The 21,993-nt window shown below is 43.9% G+C and overlaps 3 protein-coding genes across 9 annotated transcripts in view; 1 reads left to right on the forward strand and 2 right to left on the reverse strand.

The window, feature by feature from the left end:
• Positions 1-2,194: 2,194 nt before the first annotated feature.
• On the reverse strand, positions 2,195-15,350 carry LOC115128581 (serine/threonine-protein phosphatase 1 regulatory subunit 10-like). Of its 5 annotated transcripts, none has more exons than XM_029658533.2 (16): positions 14,889-15,350; positions 10,730-10,843; positions 10,453-10,539; positions 10,036-10,223; positions 9,715-9,798; positions 9,260-9,400; positions 8,934-9,042; positions 8,495-8,619; positions 7,296-7,417; positions 6,853-7,192; positions 6,254-6,500; positions 6,031-6,106; positions 5,545-5,775; positions 5,237-5,360; positions 4,695-5,078; positions 2,195-4,458 (listed from the first exon to the last, which is right to left on the reverse strand). In XM_029658533.2, the coding sequence occupies exons 2-16, from the start codon at positions 10,834-10,836 to the stop codon at positions 4,295-4,297; spliced, it is 2,529 nt and encodes an 842-aa protein (XP_029514393.2). In that variant the 5' UTR covers positions 10,837-10,843; positions 14,889-15,350; the 3' UTR covers positions 2,195-4,294. The 5 variants fall into 5 exon arrangements, with proteins under 5 accessions (XP_029514393.2, XP_029514396.2, XP_029514395.2 ...); XM_029658536.2 differs by lacking the exon at positions 14,889-15,350 and adding an exon at positions 13,387-14,067 and having other exon boundaries at positions 6,874-7,192; positions 8,516-8,619; XM_029658535.2 differs by lacking the exon at positions 14,889-15,350 and adding an exon at positions 13,387-14,067 and having other exon boundaries at positions 8,516-8,619.
• Positions 15,183-18,182, forward strand: mrps18b (mitochondrial ribosomal protein S18B). The gene is made up of 7 exons (XM_029658537.2): positions 15,183-16,008; positions 16,306-16,459; positions 16,632-16,729; positions 16,899-16,967; positions 17,102-17,168; positions 17,409-17,468; positions 17,619-18,182. Exons 1-7 carry the CDS (start codon positions 15,928-15,930, stop codon positions 17,813-17,815), a joined length of 726 nt encoding a protein of 241 aa, XP_029514397.1. The 5' UTR covers positions 15,183-15,927; the 3' UTR covers positions 17,816-18,182.
• Positions 18,168-21,993, reverse strand: part of LOC115128580 (ATP-binding cassette sub-family F member 1-like) — a 28,638-nt gene continuing 24,812 nt past the window's right edge. For all 3 annotated transcript variants that reach the window (XM_029658528.2, XM_029658529.2, XM_029658527.2), the window contains 9 exons: positions 20,836-20,919; positions 20,560-20,684; positions 20,279-20,391; positions 20,013-20,187; positions 19,860-19,934; positions 19,708-19,778; positions 19,381-19,582; positions 19,157-19,294; positions 18,168-18,968 (listed from right to left, as the gene is read on the reverse strand). In XM_029658528.2, the coding sequence (XP_029514388.1) occupies positions 18,802-18,968; positions 19,157-19,294; positions 19,381-19,582; positions 19,708-19,778; positions 19,860-19,934; positions 20,013-20,187; positions 20,279-20,391; positions 20,560-20,684; positions 20,836-20,919 (1,150 nt within the window). In that variant the 3' untranslated portion in view covers positions 18,168-18,801. The remainder of the gene's footprint in view (positions 18,969-19,156; positions 19,295-19,380; positions 19,583-19,707; positions 19,779-19,859; positions 19,935-20,012; positions 20,188-20,278; positions 20,392-20,559; positions 20,685-20,835; positions 20,920-21,993) is intronic.

Genomic DNA, 21,993 nt, shown 5'->3' on the forward strand with positions numbered 1-21,993 from the left:
ACACGACTGTCTTGGTCTGCTTGGACCATGTTAGTTTGTTGGTGATGTGGACACCAAGGAACTTGAAGCTCTCAACCTGCTCCACTACAGCCCCGTCGATGACAATGGGGGAGTGCTCGGTCCTCCTTTTCCTGCAGTCCATAATCATCTCCTTTGTCTTGATCACGTTGAACTGTAACTCAGTAAAATATTTGAAATTGTTGTGTGATGCATTTATAGTTTTGTTCAGTATTCATTATAGCAAGACTTCGTAACATAATATTCTGGAGTCAGTTTTGCTTTCTTAAACTAAATATATCCTATATTCTGTCTTTACGGTGCCATACACATGTAGAAATCAGCATTGTGCTATGAAATGTGCATTGTACTGCCTCTACCCAGAGGCCTGTTTACTTTTATTTGGGGGGGGGGGGGGGATTCATGCCTCTACACCATAGGAACTACAGCTTGATTACCCCTTACAGCTTTCACTCTCTCCTGCTAAGTTACTAAATAACTCTCCAGCTGTATTGCCTAACACCCTGAACACACAGATTAAAGTGGGTGAAGAAACAAACTGCCACATAGATTCTGTTGGTCTCATTAACCTTTTACTGCAGTGGGCTAAATCAAGATCATACAGAATCTATTTTGAAACAAAAGTATACACCTCACACACGTGGTTATGGGCTTAGAAACAGAAGACACTTGTACCATGTCAGGTATAGAGTTGAAATGTATTCAATGTTGAGTTTGCATCCCAATATTACACTATATATGTGTTACAGAAGACTGAAACATGACACAACTGTTTAACATAGAAACTGTTTGACATAACATGACACTCATGAAGCCACGAGGTCATTTTGACTACCTGAAAGGGTTACTCAAGTAATGGTTGGGTTTGTTTAAGGAACCAGGAAGTACCTAGACAATGATGCCTATGAATTGAGAGTGGTTATACTGGTGCCCTTACTGAGTCCTCTCTCTCACAGGGCTTCTGACGGCACAACCCCCCACTCCATCCGACCCCATGCACAGACCAAGGGTAACGTGATCAGACCAACAGTAAGCACCAGGATCAATGGTGGCTTTGTTCAAGTCTCCATTCAGACAGACTGGCCTCTTCAACTACTACTACACCTCCGATTGATTTATCCACTCAGTCTTTTTAACATGGATATGATTGGTTTACTTACACACTGAATGTACAAATATTAAAGATACTTTCAGAATATTGAGTTGCACCCCCCTTTTGCCCTCAGAACAGCCTCAATTCGTCAGGGCAAGGACTCTACAAGGAGACAAAAGCGTTCCACAGGGATGCTGGTTCCTGTTGACTCCAATTCTTCCCACAGTTGTGTCAAGTTGACTGGATGCCCTTTGGGTGGTGGACCATTCTTGATACACAAGGGAAGCTGTTGAGCATGAAAAACCCAGCAGCATTGCAGTTCTTGACACAAATCAGTGTACCTGTTGTTCAAACAGTTGCTACTTTGAGGGTTTTACTTGCAGCTATAGATCTGGATAAGAGCATGTGAAATGCAGAAGGATAGGTCTATGTCATTTATCACAGCAGACAAACTCAGGCCTTAACAGGCCTCAGGTGTCCTTAACCCTCTCTCCCTTACTTCCCTCTCAGAATGTTGAGGTGTCCTTAACCCTCTCTCCCTTACTTCCCCCTCAGAATGTTGAGGTGTCCTTAACCCTCTCTCCCTTACTTCCCTCTCAGAATGCTGAGGTGTCGTTAGCTCCTGAGGCACTGTCTATCCTTCTCGCCGTTCCTTCGTGTGTTTTCCCCATGTCAATATTTGCAGTGGAGGGCACGGTTAAAGCCACTCCTGATCACACATTGAGTTGTCAGCCACCTGAGCCACCTGTCACTAGCCTCGCCCTGGGAACACGGATCTTCCGTACACTACCATCGTCATAGGATGTAGGAGCTTGGATTAGGATGTGTAGTGTGTTTAATGACGCTTTAGAATGTTTAAAGTTCCCCTGAAACTTGTATATGTTCCTTTATAGGTTTTCTGACTATCTGGAACATTCATTGATATCCAAATACTAAAACATTTATAAATAATGGCAGTCATCTTCAAAAGAAACTGAGATAAGAATTCCATTCAATACTGAAACACTCGTTAGATAAGAACTTGAAGCAAAACCGTTAGTGGACGACATATTCACACCTCAAAATAACAGAGCAACCCAGATATTCATTTTAGGACATTTATTAAGACATGTACAAAATACTCGTATGTATATATGTGTATGAATGCGTGTATGCATTCACAGACACATGGATACATACATTTCTAACAAAACAAAACGGACCTCATTTTGGAGAGATCCAACTCAATCGTATCAAAATAAACACACAATAAATCCAACCAAAAACATGACATAATTCTGGTCCCACAAGAGACATGAAGGCCACTGTTTTCACAGAAAACACTTTGAATTAGTTGACCCAGAGAATGATTCCATAGTTTTACCCCGTTGTACATAGAACACGGGCTGAACACGCGTCACCCAACTGAAGCCAACACAGTTGTGTGTGTGTGTGTGTGGAGAAACACTAATATGGGACTGTGTTTGTCACATGGCATACAGGGGGACATTTGACCATCATCATGTCACATGAAAGACAAGATACGCTCAGTGGTACATGTTATAAAGCGGATGAAATATAATCAGAGGCTTCCTGAACTGAACCTCAGAAAGGAAAACCCTCATTCACTGTTATGTACCCTTCTTGGTGAAAAGGCTCAGTCAAATCAAGCAACACTTGGCCCGGTTGTTCCTTTTCCTGTGATATGCAGACCACTAACGCCCACCAGTAGAAAACAACATGTAGCCTGCAGGCAGCGTTGGTTCAGTGCATAGGCCAAACATCTAGGGCCGGTTCTGTTGAATGTTCTCTTCTCAATACTGTTTCATCCATTTGTTGTGGAGGGGAAATGTTGGAGTCAGGTCTTTTTTAGAGCTAGATAGTAGTAGAACACAGCACAAGCAGTGTGGTGGGGATGGAGGGACATTATACATTACAGTTAGGTCCTTCTTTTTAAAGTACTTCCTCACTGATAACTCTTGCCTATGGGGAACTTTGCAAATATCAAACAATATTCTTACTTGGTCAACTTTACATTCATTGTCTTGTTTTCTGTTGAAATCCTACGGTAGAAAAAGTGGCATGTTTTTCTTTAAGCACACTTGGCCATAAATAGCTTTTAAAATGGTGTACTGAGCATTGTCATTTGGCCACGTCTGACTAGTTTGAAAACTCCAGGTACCACAGTTGAACACAGTGCAACATTCATTCAGGAGAGAGGGCGGGGCTTAGACTCATTCAGGAGCTGAAGGTTGGCTACAGATCCTGTCTGTCTGAGGAACATGGGCCAATAGGGACACCCAGGGCAGGGATGGCACTACACAACTACAGAGCAGAACGATGGAAGGATCATTTAGCTTAAAGAAGTCTGACTCCATACTTAAAGTCTGACTTAATACTGGGGAGATGCTGGAGATGTTTCTATTGATTTTCTACCTTGATCATTGCTCACCTCTTAGCTCAGTGCTGATAAATCACTATGAGATAAATATATAGGAGATTAGTGCATAAGTCAGGGATAGCTGATAGGCTATATGGGACAGTGACAGACAGCAACCAGAGTAGTCATAGTGTGTGGTTAGTGTACATCATCAACCTGAACCAACAGTGTTAAAATGATCACAATAAAACATCTACATCAACATATGAATGATCATCTCACAGCTATAGCAGTACCTATACTTTCCAAAGCCGGGACATGAGTGTGTGTGTGTGTGTATTCTTGCGTACAAGCAATGTCCTCTATCCCTGATCGAGGGAGTTTAAGCGAGCAGGGCAAACAAATGGATGTAGGAAGTTGAGCATTTCTTGGTGGACATCTTAGGTTGGTGTGTGGAGAAGAAAAGGAAGTAGTAGAGACATGTCTGATTCTGCCCTGTACATTCAGTATCTTCCTCTGCTACTGGGGAGTCCTCATATCAAAGTCACACAGAAGGAGAACTGCTTCTTCAACAGACCTGCAGAAGCATCACATTGACATCACCAGACCCGTGCAGAGTAATTGTTAAGGCAGCAGGACTGCCTTGTCTGTCTATCTATTGGCTTGTCTTTCACCATGTATTTCTAGCCTGGTGGGCAATCTGTCTCTCTGCACCTTTGTCCCAGTGGTGAAACCAAACCAGCAGAGTTTAATTCAGAGTTCTGCCACCTAGTGGTGATAAAATGGTATTGTCACGTATTGGTGTCAGTGGTGTGTTGGGTGGTCTAGTGCCCGTGCTGTGGCCCGTGGTCGTTGTACTGGTTGTGGGCGGGGTGGTTGGGGGGCAGGGGAGGACCGTTGACGCCGGGGTGGTAGAAAGCGCAGTTGCTCTCGTAACGGCAGTTTCCTTTCATCATGAAATGGCGACACACTGGCCTTTTGGACATGTCTATAAAAAAAAGAACAGAGTTGGCACACAACTAGCCAGCCAACCAAACATCTGTACTGACTGCATCAAGGCTACAAGATGGCAAACAGAAATCAACTTGGTCTTTACTTTAATTGCACTACTGTGTGGCGGGGCCCTACATGGACAATGCAGGGCACCGGTTCAGACTGGCCCTATAGGTATCTAACATAGAAACAGAATTACTAGAAGGGACATTCCCTTTCAATTCAACTCACCTCCCATGTTGTTGTGTCCTCCTCTAGGTCCTCCACGTCCTCTCCCTCTGAAGCCCACCTGTTCCCCTCCTCTCCCTCGGCCCCCGCGGTGGAAGTGGCCCCCCCGGTGTGGCCCCCCCCTCATCGAGTCGTCCCCCCAGTAGTTGCCGTTGTCTCCTCCGTGGCCCTGGGGCGGCGGGGGCCCCATCATGCGGGGGTTAGCGTTGAAGCCAGGGGGGCCGTGGTTGTGTGGGGGCGGGGGGTGGTTGTAGTGGGGTCCTCCGGGGCCCGGGGGCTTGCCTGCAGGAGGGAAACCCACTCCGTTCATGGGCATGCCCATGTTGAGGTTGTTCATGTTGGGCAGGTTGTTCATGCCTGGACCGTGGCCCAACAGGCCATGGCTCACTGTGGAGGAAAGACGGATACTAAGTTAACAATCATTCTACCACACATATCGTCATATACAGTTAAGTGCAGCAAGAAATGGAAGAATACTTGGTTTGTTGGCTTGAATAAGTGTGAGAGAACTGAAGGTGTTGTGTGTTGTAAAGGTGTGTGTGTACCTCCAGGCGGGGGGCCAGTGGGGGGGCCCTGGTTCTGCTGTAGAGAGCCCAGCAGCTGTTTGATCTTCTCAGAGAAGTCTGGCTGCTTGATCAGGTCCTCAGTAGACTGGCCACCACTAGCTCCCTACAGGAGAGAGAGGGAGGAAGACAGAATAAAATAAACATCACAGATCAACTGGTTACAGGGCTTCTCCAGGGCTTCCAGAAGTTGTTTAAAACAGTTGCAGTACTCAATGCATTAATCCGATCATAATGTCAAAACAGGATTAGTTAATGTTTTGACATAAAAAAAAAAATCTCTCTCCTACCATGATGGAGGTGAGTAGCTCCTGTACGTTTACGGAGGGGGCAGCGGGGGCACCAGGCGTGCCCTGGGCGAGGTTGCCTAGGTTACCCAGGTTGCCCAACAGGTTGTTGGCCCCCAGGTTCCCCATGAGGTTGGCGAGGACGGGTGGCAGCTTGGAGGCCTCCACCCCCCCGGGGCCCACGCCAGAGCCAGGCTGGGACGACGTGTCCATGGGCTCCATCATGGTAGAGTCCTGGACAGGAGAAAGTTAGAGCACTGGACACAGAGGATGTTTGGAACATTGTGTGTGTTCTATATACTATAGGTTCTTTTTCAATCACTTTGGCGCTTTTTTCAGATGCAAAACTCTTCGAAACAAAAGCCAAAACTGATAACACTTGTAATGCTTCTTATTTTATGTTCAAACCCCTTTGGTTGGGTATTCATTGGAGTTGAACACATTTTTAGAACTGCACCAAAGTGATTGACAGAAAAGGGTACATCTCACCTCGTCCAAAGGTATGAGGCGTGGAGGCATGGGTTCGTAGGCCTCAGGCTCTGGTTCATGGGGGCTGTCAGGAACACTGAGGAGGAGAGAGGAGGTGAGTTTCCCCAATACAATGCGAGGCACTTTGAGCACCTAGTAACCCACTAGGCTATAGAAATCCATATCATTTTAAGCCATACTGCTCTCTCACACACACACACTCTCTCTCTGTGTGAATACGTACCTCTCCTTGGTGAGGAAAATCTCCTGCAGGATGCCAGTCTCACGGTCCCTCTGTGTGAGTCTCTCTGTGCTGTTGGCCCCGGCATTGACCAGGGGGCCGGTGAGGGCCAGGGGCCTCGGGAGGCTCCAAGGTACCCGCTCCTCCATGGAGTCGTGGGACAGGCGTCTCGCCATCTCAAACGTGTGGCGGTCCATCATCATCTCGCGCTTCGCCGCCTCGCCAAAGTCCTTGATCTTGTTGACGTTGACTGGAGAGGGGGATAGAGGGAAGAGGAGGAAAAAGGAGGAAGGTGAGAGAGGTGGAGAAGGAGGAGAGAGTTAGCCATGGCACCCAACATGGATGTGATCAGGAGAAGGGGATGCATTTTATTTATATCATTATTTATTTATTTATTTTATCTTGAGGATAAATTACAATTATTATTTTTTTTATAATCACATCCCTGTCCAAAGACTCTTAACAGAACTTAGTGAAGAGTAGATGTCTTCACTGTACAGTTAGCTAGCTACTGTATTGACAACTACCTAGTTTGACTATACAACCACAGTTTGACGTGCAATTACAAACAACACCGACCAAAAAAATTGAATTGAAGTTACCGTTAGTTTTTGTTCTCTCACCTCTCTCGGTCTCGTCCAGGTCGAAGTAGAAGTACTCTTTGAGCTGCTCCTCCTCGGCCCAGCGCACGCTCTTCTTCTTCTTGCCCTTCTTGGTCAGCTGACTGTCCTCTTCACCGCGGGGCTCCGCCAGGGCGTTGGGCTTCTCGCTGCCCGTGTCCATGGCCTCGGGGTCGTCAGCAGGGACCGGCGTCCCAGGCTGCTCCAGGTCTACAGGGACCTCGTGGGGAGGGGTGGTGGAGGCCGTCTGGGTCTCTGGGGACAAGGGTTTGGCACCGCCCTGAGGCGACAGGTAGGGGAGTTTACCCTCGAATTGACATGGCTGAGAGGAGGAGAGAGGTAGAGAGATGGGTGAATACTCAATTCCATTTGCACAGCCTTCCATAGATTCAGGTGGTTGAGAGAGGAGTTGTCTGTCTGTCTACCTTGTTTGATGTGGGAGAGACAGCTTTGGGGTCTCTACCTTCCTTCCCTTTCTTCTTCTTAATCTTGATGCCAGGCACGGGGGCGGAGTTTAGGGCATCCAGGAAGCCTGTACCCTCAAGGGCTGTAGAGAGAAAGGAGGGTCTCTTAGTGACATCAATAACAGTCAACATAATGCTGTGGTAGTTGAGGGGGAGATTGGTTTAAAAGTGTGTTCGATGCACAGCACAGCACACTCTGAGGAGTAGGGCACAAAACACATGGCATGTGAAAGAAACAGAAATGTTTGTTTATGCTCTGAAACGGTAAGCTCCCTTGTAGTTTACTGCAAGGTTTCAAGTTTGAAGAAGGCCTTCCAGTTGAAATGTTGCAATATAATAAATATAGTGTAGGGGAACATATACAACAGTGTGTGGGTATCTACCAGGGTTGAGGTCAATTCCTTTTCAAGTCAGTAAGAAAACTGACATTTAAATTCAAACATTTTCTCATAGAGAAGTACTGAGGACACCTGGAATGGGAAATTCACTTTCAACTCACTGAAGTGAAGAGGAATTGACCTCAATCCTGATATCTACTTGTTGAGGGGTCAGATGTAGCCTAATCTACTTGTTGAGGGGTCAGATGTAGCCTAATCTACTTGTTGAGGGGTCAGATGTAGCCTAATCTACTTGTTGAGGGGTCAGGTGTAGCCTAATCTACTTGTTGAGAGGTCAGGTGTAGCCTAATCTACTTGTTGAGGGGTCAGGTGTAGCCTAATCTACTTGTTGAGGGGTCAGGATGTAGCCTAATCTACTTGTTGAGGGGTCAGGTGTAGCCTAATCTACTTGTTGAGGGGTCAGGTGTAGCCTAATCTACTTGTTGAGGGGTCAGGTGTAGCCTAATCTACTTGTTGAGGGGTCAGGTGTAGCCTAATCTACTTGTTGAGGGGTCAGGTGTAGCCTAATCTACTTGTTGAGGGGTCAGGATGTAGCCTAATCTACTTGTTGAGGGGTCAGATGTAGCCTAATCTACTTGTTGAGGGGTCAGGTGTAGCCTAATCTACTTGTTGAGGGGTCAGGTGTAGCCTAATCTACTTGTTGAGGGGTCAGGTGTAGCCTAATCTACTTGTTGAGGGGTCAGGTGTAGCCTAATCTACTTGTTGAGGGGTCAGATCTAACCTAGTAAATGCAGTGAACGGGTCAAAAAGATGGGTACATACTTGTTTCTGTTGAGGACTTACGTTGTGCTGGGATGATCTTCACTTTGATCTCCTTGGTCTGGTTAGGAGTGGTGTTGAGTGGTTTGTACTTCTTCTCCACAGGGGGAGCGTCCAGAGGACCAAAACTGGTGGAGAGACAAGAGAATCACGGGTTAGGTTTCCCTCCTTAGGACCCAGACAGGTAGAGGGAGATAAGAAAATGTTGTGTTTTTATTATGACAGTTTGAATGAGTAATAATTCCAATATATTAATTACAAATGGCAAATACATCTGCCAAAGACAGGTTTGATCAGTACTCGAGATTAACCCACAATGAGGCAGCACTGAGCCGTGGTGTTATTCTGTGGTTGTGCAATTTCTATCCTGTTATTGGCTGGTAAGCCGTAGGACGGTGACACCTATACACAATGTGGACATGGATGTTATTGTGTAATATACCTGGGTCTCTTGAGGACTTGGGCTGGTTTGATATTGTACTTGTCCCCCAGCTGGAGGGCCACGGGGGGCTTCTTGACCAGGACTGGGGTGGGAGTGTCCATCTCCAGGCCTGGAAGACAACACACAGGACAGGGTCAGGTCATTACATCTAGCACTTCAGCCCTAGCAGGAGCTTCATCTCCACAGTCAGAAACATAATGACTTTTTCAGATTTGCACATTACTGTGGCCTGTTTTCTACTGAAGGACAATAAGCGTAAACACAAAATCATCTTTTGTAAATGAAAAACTTTTTTGTGATGAATTGCGAGGACAGAGTGTGAGTACCTATGGAGCGGATCTTAGCATGGCTGGGAGCGTGAGCTTTGGGCTTCTCCCTCTTCCTCTCCTCCTCCGCTGCCTTCCCTCCATCAGCTGCCTTCACCTCTCGGACTGGCACTTTCCCCTCCTCCTTCTTACGCTTCTTATCTGAGAGAAAGAGAGAGACGGGGGAGTTACGTAAACATAAAGAGATGACAGTGAAGAGGAGACTTAGAGACATGTTGACATTTCAATCATTTATCAGACGCTCTTATCCAGAGCGACATAGAGTAGTGAGTGCATACATTTTTGTATTTTTTCATACTGGTCCCGCGAGGGAATTGAACCCACAATCTTGGTATTGCAGGCGCCATGCACTATCAACTGAGCCACACAGGACTAGGGTCCGAATTTGAACGTGAATGTGAGAGAAAGAGGGGAAAAGAAGGAACAATGGAGAGCATGAAGGGAAGGAGAGTTACCTGCAGGAGAGGTGGTGGAGACACTCTGGGAGCGGATGGTAGCCATCCAGCCATCCACCAGCCCAGCGGACAGCTTCCTCAGCTCTGGGAGACAAACACACACCATTAGATACACATCAACCTCGGACACTATCACTCAACAATTGACATCTACTGCACAGATACCACCACTATGGAACTCTATTGTCTTGGCCTTGGGTTTGTGAGAAAGCGAGTTACAAATAAAATGCTAAATCATTTCCCCACAGAGGTCAATTAGTCAGCTCAGTGTATTAGAGAGGGTGGAAACACCAGGGCAAAGAAAGTTGTATAAAAACATACCCTCAGTCTCTCCAGTCTTGCTGAGCTGCTTGACCAGCTTGGCAGTGTTGTTCTGTTTCAGGTGGTCTACAGTGAGGGGCAGTTTCTGCAGCGTTAGCAGGATGAGCTGTAACAGGGGGGTGTTTGTGCTAGTCTTGGAGTAGGTCAGCCACGTATTCAGCAGCTTGTAGCCTCCCACTCGGATAAACCTGGACAAAGAGAAGGGACAGTTAATCAAATTCTGTTTAAATTGCCAGTTTTTACAACGGATTTGTCAAAGTGCTTTACAGTAACCCGGCATAGACACCCAACCCACCAAAGAACAAGACGCAGCACAGTGGCAGAGAAAGCTCCCTAGAGAAGTAACTAAACAAGCCAGCCAGACCATAAGCCAATAAGGTTGATCAATTAAGAACAAAAGATGGGAGTAGATCTTACCGGTTGAGAATGTCGTGGGACTTGGTTTGTAGTAGGATATTCAGGTACATACACCTGCTCACCATCTTGTGAGAGGCCTTCATGAGACTGTGGAGAAAAAGACCATGAAGGAAGCTGACAATCAGAACAAAAGATAGGAGATGGACAACGCTGCCATTACAGTCCACACTCGCAACTCAAAATTATGTAAAAATTATGAAAAACACTAAACAGTAAAAAATAAATGAGACCAAAAGCACACCATCAATTATTTTAAAAATGGCAGTGTGTTAATTACCTGAAGACTTTGGTGACTCCCTCCAGGCTGCGGAGCTCTCCATCTTTCCCCAGAAGGTTCTCTACCCCCTTCAGGACCTCTCTGGGGTCCACTGGGCCCACCGCCATCTCTGCTCTGAGCGAGGAACAGATATACACACTTAATATACAGGAGATCGCCTTACAACTCTGGCGCTTACTACACAGTCATCGTTATCTCTTTCAATATGCAGCGAAAGTGATGTTTGCACTGCATGGTTCTTCCAGGCATGTCAGATTACACTTTGTTTTGGGAGAGCTCCTTGGAACAGACACCATCTGTTCTCTAGATCCTGCACAAAGCAAAGGCTTAGACAATTCAACATAGGTACTAAACCACAAGACCTTTCCAAACTCATCTCTACCACGCGACTGAAAACAGGCCAGTTTCCTGCTATCCACAAAGCCAAGAGCAACACCACAAGGGCCCATGTCAAATCACCCACATTGTTAGATCTTTAGTCACACTGAAATCTGTCAAGGGGGGGTAGTGACATTCCCAGCTAACCCCTCCAAATTTACTGTTCAGCCTCAGTGCTGCTTTCACATTCCAAATTCCATACTGCAGTGAACACCATGACTCGCTGACTGATCTACTGCCTCATACTTCAAATATTTGCATTTATTTCTCTCTTGACGGCTGGATCTGTCAGTTGTGTGGATTATCCTCATAGCGGAGGGAGGACAGACGGGGCCTACTGTCTCTGTTCTTAGGAGCTGCTGCAAGGCTTCCTCTAAGACAGCTGGGTATAGCCTAATACAAATCTTGCTTATAGGTCATGCTGCTAGTTCATTTTCTGTGTCAGTAATTCAATAGAACACAGAGAGCGAGCGGGAGGAAATAGGCAAGGAGTCAGTTCAACACATTCGAAAATGACAGGTTAGGCTGCAGTTTAGAACAGGTTCATGAGGACTTCCCCCAATGGCAGCAATATATTCAAGTAACTGCTTTATTCAACAGATTGTTAAAACATTACAAACAAGTTTCAACAACACCTTACATTCACGACTGCCTTAACAATATGTACAATCTAAAAAAAGTTCATGGTAAGTGCAAATAAAAACAGATAAGTGATTAGGCTTGAATATGACAACCAGTAGGCCTACAAACTACAGTGGATGGGAAGGTAGTTGTTGGTCTGAGCAGCAAACTTGTAAAACACATAATTGCACTGTACTGTTCCATTCTCTGAAAAATACTCCCATTGAGGAATCTATTGAATTCCCTACATTATTTTATAGAAACATCAAAGGTGATGAGAGCTATAGAAGCTAGAATACTTTACTGATGCTGTCCTGGTAACGGAAGAGGATGTTACAACCTACGTGTTTGTTAAGTGTGGGTGAATAATACTTTTGGTAGCTTCCCTCTCTACTAATAACAGACACATACTGGTAGCTAAACACTTGAGGCGCACTCACACACACACACAGGCAGAGAAGGCCCTCAAACTGAAAGCCTACCAGTATTCAGTTTTGGGCAGGCGGTGCACTAAACTGGTGGTTGGAATGACTGACCAGCTCCTTCACTGACAGAGAAGGGTGCAGTCACTTTACCAGTAGTATCAGGCGGCACAGGAACCCAAGGAGTACAGTTGGTCGAATAGAACACAGAAAACACCTATTCTATGACAAAGGCACTGTACTATTCATTTCAGTTAGCTAAAAGGAACATATTTAACTTTTTGCTTGTAAGTATAAATAATTATTTTAAAGTTACTTGTATTGGTATTGTAAGTATTTGTATTTTAGGTGATTGATCTCACACATACATCCCTTAAAGTTTACAGGACTAGCGTGGAACCAGTATGTTAATTGCCTATGATTAACATTAGAATAAAGGAAATATTTTATTTGCCCCCCCCATGTCTATACGGTGGACAAAAGAAATTCACACATAATTTTTTTTTTTTTTTTAAATCACTAGTCATTTAAGTCAGCTATTAATATACCTGCTGCGGTGGCAGGTAGCCTAGTGGTTAGAGCGTTGGGCCAACTGAAAGGTTGCTAGATCAAATCCCAGAGCTGACCAGGTACAAATCTGTTGTTCTGCCCCTGAACAAGGCAGTTAACCCACTGTTCCTAGGTCGTTATTGTAAATAAGAATTTGTTCTTAACTGACTTGCCTAGTTAAATAAAAATGTATATATTTGAAATGTATGCTTAAACTGAGCAGGAGACTGGCTCTAGTACAAGTGGGTGGTTAAAATAACAAGAATGAACCTGTGCTACTGACATCCATTACCTTACAGTTCCATATAGGAACACTAGTAAACGGAGATCAGTTGGGGATCCAGTGGATCCTCTACGTAAAAAACACAAAATAATCTCCACTAAAATATCAAACCATCGCTGCAAAATATTACTTGAATTTTTGCTTAGCCTTGTTCAAATGATCAATCTATGCATAAATCATAATAACAATTTAGAGTAGGGGCAGGACTGAGGCTATCAACATGCTTTCCCACTCGTTGTGCAATGCTTAACTGAATGCTTTTATGTTAATATTTTAAAGCTCATTATAATATGGTTGGACTATGTTCATTATCATATACTTTGAATTACTGTATCCAAGTATTACATGGATAATATCCAAGTATTTCATTTTGAAATGTCACGTGAGGAAATCAGTTGTCTTACCCGTTTAACTGTTGTAGTAGAAGTTTTATATAGTCTCAGAACTCCACAACACGGGACATAACACACAACTCCTGAAAATGTCACAACTGTTACACACTCACAGTCAATAGAAAGAAGTTATTGGGAAGACATGAGCTTAGTAAAGAACAATTCAACTGGGGAATAGATGTCAAGTAAATTAATGTTCATACACACATAAAAGGGCTTTGGTGTATTTACTGAAATATATAATGCAGTTGAAAACAGTAACACCTGTTATCATTTAGCTAGAATGTAACAAATACTTCTGTCACAATAGCTCAAAGCCCTGCCTATACCAGTGTTTTGTTTACATAACAATGTTCTTATCCATGGTTGACAATCACCATTAAATAAAATACATATTTTTGTCCTATGGAGTAAAATATAAAATAAATTGGGAAAGAACAGCCTGTAGATAATCAACTTAATGAATTTGAATATGCCTTTCATTCACCCACACAATGTTCATGATGGTTATATAAGAATATCATGCAGCAGGCAGCCCTTTTAAGACAAGCTCTGCGTCGGTCGTTGTATTGCACGCCCTACCCTAGCACTAGAATAAAGATCCTGTTCAATGACTAGTTCTGGTTAGGGGGAGCTAACCCGTGATCCATCGAAACTACATCTAGGCCCTGCCCTCTTTTGTTAACTGCTTCGTGGCTGCCAGCCTCGAGAACATAAAGAACAATGTATGCCAGCTACATCGCCACAACAGTTAGCCTACTATCACATTAGCAGCGCCGGATGATCATTTACTACCTATACCAAAATAACTAACGATGGCGAACCACAACAGCTACATCGAGACGAAACTCGTTCCGCTATTCAGGGAAGTCAACTCCTGTCGATCCAGAAAAACATACATTGCTGCCTCGAGTGTTCTGAAAAGACACAACTACCTCGCCATTTGGATGTAATTCCAACGAAACCAGTCTGCCTTGTACAATATTTCGAATGAGCATTTCCATCCTGCAATCTTTATCCTCAGATTGCCGTATAAATATCGGACACCTGGGGAAAATTCCTGCTCTAACGATATCGACGATACAATGTCATGCGTAAAAACAATAACCACAAATGACCAATTTTTCCAGTTAAATCCGTAATCCTCAATCTAAGCAATCTTTATGTATAGATTGCGGTAGGTGTACATTCCAAGGATCTCTTATCAATTTAGCAGAGGGAGAAAAATATCCCCTTAACCTACGGCAATCTTTATGAATAGATTGCTTATGCTTAAATTAAACATTTGTTATACAGTTTATGTTGATCCGTCTCACACACAAAGAAACGGAGCGTTTCCACTCCGCACTTTCCTGTGTGAGCTCATAAACTAACGCGTTAGCTCCGCTAATGGAAACAGCAGCCCCGCACGGAGACCAGCCAGCGGACCTAGACTACATCTTTTTGCGACTAAACGATTTCTCATTGAATGAATTTAACGTTAGATTCAGATTGGTTTGAAAATCAACACTTACTATAAATACCTCTCCTCAGCGTCTCGGGTAACTATATTATATTGTGCTTTACAGCAACAGATATCTTGTTACATCAGTTTTAAATCGTTAACCGTCATGTTTTAACGTTAACAATCTTATGGCTGGAAAAACTGGTTTTATGGGCAGGGTTGTGGTAGCTAAAAACTAGCTTTTCCTTCTGGAACAAACTGGAGGCAAAAATAGTAATCAAATGTCCATTACTTGAAGAAAAAAATAGATTATTGAATTAGGATGTTCAAAGTCCTCGACGGTCACTCTTCAGAGACAAAAGACCTGAAAAAGAGCACACAAAACGAAAAACACATTTAAGATAGATTCACTTATTTTCTGTGTTCATACAAACCTGAATCTTGGAAGATGTTTCTTATGATGGATTATGGTCAAAATGAATAATTGCGCAGTAGTTTTTTTGTTGAAAATAGCACTGTTTCTTTAGACGTTACTCACCTCAGAACAAATCCAGGAATGAACTAGAAAGGGAGGGACTTGGTATTTATACCCTGTGACGTTTTTGACGTCATACGGGTGTCGAGCATGCGCTTTCTGGGGTTTTCATGGTAACAAAATGGAGTTTTTGGTCACGCGCTGTTGTAGAACGACCTTCATTGTCCATCAAGGACAGAAACCAGGGCCTTGCACACGTTTTGTACATTCTCATTTCAATTTCTTTCACGCCTCAAGTCTATTGTTGCTTATCAGAACAAATTTGAATCACTATCAGTGATAACTCGCAAAATATGTTACTTGTACTTAGTTATAATATCACATTTGGGTATAATTTCGATTGTAATATTTCTACAAAATGGCTGCGACGCACTCGAGCACGTTGCCTGCCACACCCGCGGACACGATCAAAACCTTGCCCTTAAATTTCAAATGACGAAATTAATAATGATTTAAAAATCACAAAATAGATTCATTGAAGTCCAAAATTAGTTTATTTGGTCATGCACACATAAATAATGTGCTACCTCACATTTCACCTGTAAACTTTCAACCCTCAGCTGTGAACGTCAAAATGGCAGCATCCATACGAGGCATTGGAAGAATTGTATGCCGTGTGACCCCTTTGCTTTTACAGAATATTCGGCAGAATAAGGTACTTCTATTATTTTCTATAGAGTGTCAGGTAAGCGAAAGCTAGGACTTTTGCTGCACACCTTCAAATACATTAGATCACGAAACAGTGACCGAACTACTGTCGGTAGTTCAATAGCCAGCTAACGTTACAGCTAGTTGGAAACAAACCTGTGCATCATCCAATACAACCCCAGTCATATGTTTCACACAACCAGTCTATGCTAATTTATTAGCAGTATGGTCTTGTGTACAGTACACTGTATTTGCGAGTTTCATACTTGACTGACAGTATTTGTTTGGTTTCTATCTTCCAAAGAGTTTACCTGTCAGGCTTTGGACCCGGGCTGTGTTTCCAGGTGTGCAGTCCAGCCTCGTTCTCTGCACTGCAGCCTCACCCGAGATCCCCAGTAATGCCGGGGAGGCGCTTGCCCGCTACAAGGACAGACCATGGGACTACCTGGAGAGCGAAGGTATGGAGATTAGAACTTGAATGTCTACTCTACACACTTTTTTAAAGGGATGGTTCTGCATACCCAGACTAAGTATGCTGAATGGAGAATCTCCATGCAAGTAGTCCAGGATTAGTGTAATTCATTTCTGTTAATCTATCCATATGTGTCCATCCACCTCTCCTATTTCTAGAGTACATAGCGCTCTATGGAACCAGTCCAGTGTGGTCTGACTACAGGAGGAACCACAAAGGAGGTATTCCTCCTCAGAAGACGCGCAAGACTTGCATTGTACGTGTAACAGAGCTGGTTCTGTAACCTTGACTGATACTTGTGACAGTTCGCCGAGCTATTGCCCAGGCTTTGGGGTGTTTTCAGATGATGTCTTCGCTATAACTCCATATTATATTCTCCACTAAACAGATGTGACTGCAACCTCAACACTTTGTTTCATTTTCAGAGAGGAGACAAGATATGTGGGAACCCCTGTCCAATCTGTCGAGACTCCAATGTCATCATTAACTATCAGGTCTGGTCTCACTCATGGAACACACATGCATTGTGAGCGATTGAAGATTAATTACAGTTGATTGGTTTTGTTCAGTTGACTTAACAGGCTATTCAATTTTGTTTGTTAATCAATGGCCCATTGTCTTCCAGTAGAACGTGAAGCTACTGCAACAGTTCATCAGTCCAAATACAGGCATTGTCTATGACTCCACACGGACAGGTAAGATATGTTCAATTTACCTAATATGTATACAATTCTATGAATGAATCATCCATGCTGAATTCAGCAGGTGTTATCTAAATAAGTTATTTGATTGACTAACACAGTTGACACGTGAAACTGAGGCTGCCAATAGGTGTTTCAGTGAAACATTTCTCCATAAAGTAAACAACCTTTTGCAAGGTTTCAGGTAACTAAAGTGCCACATTTTATATTATCTCCATCTACATTTTTATCCAGGAGTGTGTCAGAAACAGCAAAAGCAGCTCAATCAGGCGATTGGCACTGCAAGAGACCATGGTAAGTTCAGCCTCTGTGACTAAGGAGCAGAATGCTAGAGCTCTACAGTAATAATGGAGAATCGCAGTTTTGTGACCAGCCCAGTGCTTCAACAAGGCCACCAAAACAGAAATGTAGTTCTCTACAGTAAATTGTCCATATTTTTTCCAGGGCTTCTACCCTTCCAGGTTCCTCATGTGGACTTCTCAGGAGAGGACTACTCCAACTGCCATGACGCAGTGGGCTCAACCCCTCCTCCCCCCACCATTACCTCTGGTGATCCTTGGTACCGGTGGTACCACACCATACAGCCAGACGAGACTGAAGTGGCTAAAGTCAAGAAGACCTATAAGGCATATTTGAAATAGATAAGACCTACCTGAAATTGATGAGGGCGTATCAGAGGAATTATGGTGAAAGTTTGAGGATTTAATTTGGTGTTTCTGGACAGAGCACATTTTGTTCATAAAACACAAATTAGTGTCAAAGTATTCAGATAGTTAGTGTTTTGTTTTTGGACCTTAAGCTAAATTGCCTTTCATATTTCTAGTCTTACGCAAACAATATGCTAAAACACGTCAGATTAATTCCAGACCCTTCTCCCAGGCTACAATTGATCAGATCAGTTACAGTACATACTATATGGACCATCCGAGTAATCTGTCTAATCTCATATCCATGGTTTTGTATTTAAAGAGCAAGTGGTACAATAAAAACATGTAAGATGCAAAATCATTTATTTCATTGCCTTTTTGTCTGTAGGAAATACTTAATACAGGTATGTTTTATTCCCAGTTAAGAGCTATGTTTCTACATGTATGGAGCCAGTGGTAATGTATTGCCATTTCCTCTATTGTAAGTACTTCAGCATATTGCTTTCTTGGTGAGACATGCCTATTTGTTCAGTCAAATTCTGAATTCCAAATCACCCCCTTGCCCAAGACACTTCTGGATCCTATCAGATCTACAGGTATGGGGCGGGGGGCAATTTGTAGTTCTGAAAATGTATCTCATAGGCCGAGAGGATACTGCAGTACACCAAGGGGTGTGTCTTCATAATGCAATGTGGCTTCCTTGACTTCACCCATGATGTTGCTTAAACGTATCCTAAGTTTCCAAATGATCAAGGAAAGGAAGCCACTTTAGACTATGAAGATGCACCCCAGCACTGAGCTAATGACATAGCCAGCATCAGCAGTGGGTTATATTACATGTCTATTTCCTCCTGGGGTCTGTTCAAAATGGCACCCTATTCCCTACATAGTGCAGTACCATCTGACCAGGGTCCATAGTGCTCTGGTCAAAAGTAATGCACTATATTAGGGAATAGAGCCCTGGTTCTGCTGTAGGTAGGTCACTCCTTGACCTTGTTGACCAGGGTCTCCCCCAGTGATTCCAGGACCTCCCGTTTGTAGTCCTCAAAGTCTCCGTCTATCTGGTTGACGGACCGGTCCTCCACCACCCACAGCTGACAGGCGGTCTCAGTGATGAGCCGGGCATCGTGACTCACAATGATCACCGCTACGATGGGACAACAGCAGGGAAGAGGATATAACCATAAGTCTACCAAAGGGCACCATCAGTAGCATGCAAATTGTTTGATGTTGACCGCCACTTTATTTATGCCATCACCACCAATTTCAGAGGCTACTTTCTGATCCTACATTTTAACAAAAATAAACATTAACAGCCTCATACTGTGTTCATACCTCCTTTGTACTCGTTGATAGCTTCTGATAAGGCATCGATTGACTCAATGTCCAGGTTGTTAGTAGGCTCATCCAGGATGAGAACGTCAGGTTGCCGACAGGCCAGCTCAGCGAACACCACTCTGGCTTTCTGACCACCTGGATGGAGAGAAGACATTTAGAAAACAGATCGAAACACACACTGGATGATGGTGTGTGTGAGCGCGCATGTTTCTATTCCTAACCTGATAGTTTGGAGATCTGGATGGTGTGTGCGTGGCTCTCCAGTCCGAAGCGGCCCAGACACTTCCTGCTGTCCTGGTAGGGCAGGTTGAAGTTCCTCTGGAGGTACTCTGTAGCTGCCTCCTCCATGTTCAGCTGGTCAGCATACTGCTGGTTGAAGAAGCCCACCTTCAGCCGATGGTTCTTTCTCATCTCCCCCTTGGACTGAAAGGCAAATCAACACACATTTAGCTTGACAGTTACACCCATCAGTGCACAAACACTTCTGCTGTATTTGTGTGCGTGTGTATATATAGATCATATGTGTTTTTGTTTGAAGGGAAACTTACTGGATTTAACCTGCCCGTGAGAAGTAGTAGTAGGGTACTCTTCCCGACTCCATTGGGTCCAACTATACAAACTGAACAAGGAAAACAGAGTTAAGGTATAGTATGGAGGCTAATGACCAGAAAGTATGCAAACAGAAAGGATTTCTACTTACTTCTAGTCTCCATGTCGATACCAAAGTCCACATTCTTGAAGAGGGGTTTGTGTCCCTCAAAGGCAAAGTCTACACCTGAGACAGAGCAGAGGGTTAAACAGGGATATACAAAAAGTGAGAGAGGAAGAGGGGAAAAAAAGAGGGAGAACTCACTGTGCAATCCGAGGATGGGAGGAGAGAGAGAAGGGGGGTTGGGGAAGGTGAATTTGACAGTGTACTCTTTGGGTCGTTTGAGCAAGTCTGTAGCTTCCTGACTCTCCTCCTCCACTCCTCCCTTTTTCTTTCCCTTTGCTTGCTTCCTGGTCAAGGCTTCCTTAGTCTGCTTCTCCTAGAGAGAGACAGAAAACAGTGGATGATGGGAGAAGTACAGAGAGAGAGACAGAACCATGTCTAAACAGGGGTAGCGGTCCTGTACTCACGGCCTGTTTGGTGGACTTCCCTCCAGCCTTGAGATCTTTGAGCTTCTTCTCCTGTTTGTCATACTGTTTCTGAAGCTCCTTCTGCTTCTGAACGTACATCTTCTTAAACGTCACTGAGAAACAGAGAGAGAGAAGCTTCAATCTATAGAACATGGATCCAACTGCAAGTGGCTCTGGATAAGAGCTCCTGCTAAATGTAAATGTGTATAGAACTAGTCATACATTAGTTTGTGTGTTGTTTGTGGGGTAGGAGAAAGAATGTACATCACTAATAAACTCACAGTAGTTCCCTCTGTAGTAGTAAAGTTTCTGGTTGTCCAGGTGAACTATGTCAGTACACACATCGTCCAGGAAACTCTGGTCGTGAGACACGATGAGGAGAGTCTTCTTCCAGCCCTGAAGGTAGCTAGGAGGAGAGATTAACATATTAGGCATTGCAGTGGTATCATTACAGATCCAGGGCAGAAAGGAGACCCATTGAGTAAGCAGCTGCATGAAATGTGGCCCTGTGAAATAAGTTATATTTAAGTAAAAGGCTGCGTGTGGTGTGCCCTTACTTGTTGAGCCAGATGACAGCGTTGAGGTCAAGATGGTTGGTGGGCTCATCCAGCATCAGCAGGGTGGGCTCCATGAACAAAGCTCTGGTAGGAGAGAGCCACTGGAAGCTTAGAATTCATGTTCACTGCTGTTTTTATTTCTGCGTTATACTTTCGTTCATTTTTATTCTTTGTAAAAGTGACATTGTAACAATGCACTTTGAATTACGTTTGACTTGACCTGCAGAAGTAGCTGAAGAAAAAAACAATTGTAGAAATTCCCATATTGCTAAAACCTCTATAATCAAATAATTTCAGATGTATAGAATTGCCTTGGGAGGGCTAAGGGGTCAACAGATATGAGCTTAATTTGACCTATATTTTAACAGAAACATCCAAGATGGCAGCATGTCAAGTCGTTGTCTGTGACTAGTAGTTTTTAACCTACTAATAATCTATTAATTAATGATGGAACAAATCTACAATTTCCTTGTTGTGTATTGCAAACTATTTCGTTTTGCTGGTGTAAAGATCGCGGGTCTCCCTCAACCTCGGATAACTTTTTCCCGCTATTTGCACTTCTTCACTTGAAGTTGACCAAAGTAACCCTCTCTCTGGCTGGCCTGGGTTCTATCTTCAGCTTTCCCTCTGCAGAGTGTCTCGTCCAAGCTGCTCCTCTTCGCTCTCCGCCTGGCTGTCAGAGGCAGCTCAACAATCCCCAAGCCCTTCTCTCAATCCACCCCCACACTCACATGCATACACACAGGCCCCCCTCTCACCTTACCTTTCCTTGTCTCCATTTCTTACAGCTTACAGTCGCTGGGTGAGTACATCTGACAATGTGCTCTCCCGTCCATTAGACATTTTGTCTGCGGGAACTCGCTCTTTCACTCGGCCCATTCGTCCAAGTGCCGATGCATTTGGGGCATGATGTGAACACTGTTTTGTACTGTCTGGAAACTCACTTGTAGAATTAGCTTGCAGTAGGTCTCATGCAAGTAGAAGCCGTGCAAGGTTATTAAACAGAGGTGCCTAGTTATTCTTCTTTTGTTGATATCCGGTAACGTGCAACCTAACCCTGGCCCTGATATGCAATGTCTCCAAACCCCCTCTGATTTTAAAACTAGATCTGGTCTTAGTATTTTTCATTTAAATGTACACAGCCCGTTGTCAAAAATT

The sequence above is a fragment of the Oncorhynchus nerka genome, linkage group LG4 (assembly GCF_034236695.1).
Source record: "Oncorhynchus nerka isolate Pitt River linkage group LG4, Oner_Uvic_2.0, whole genome shotgun sequence".
NCBI classification, from domain to species: Eukaryota; Metazoa; Chordata; class Actinopteri; order Salmoniformes; family Salmonidae; genus Oncorhynchus; species Oncorhynchus nerka.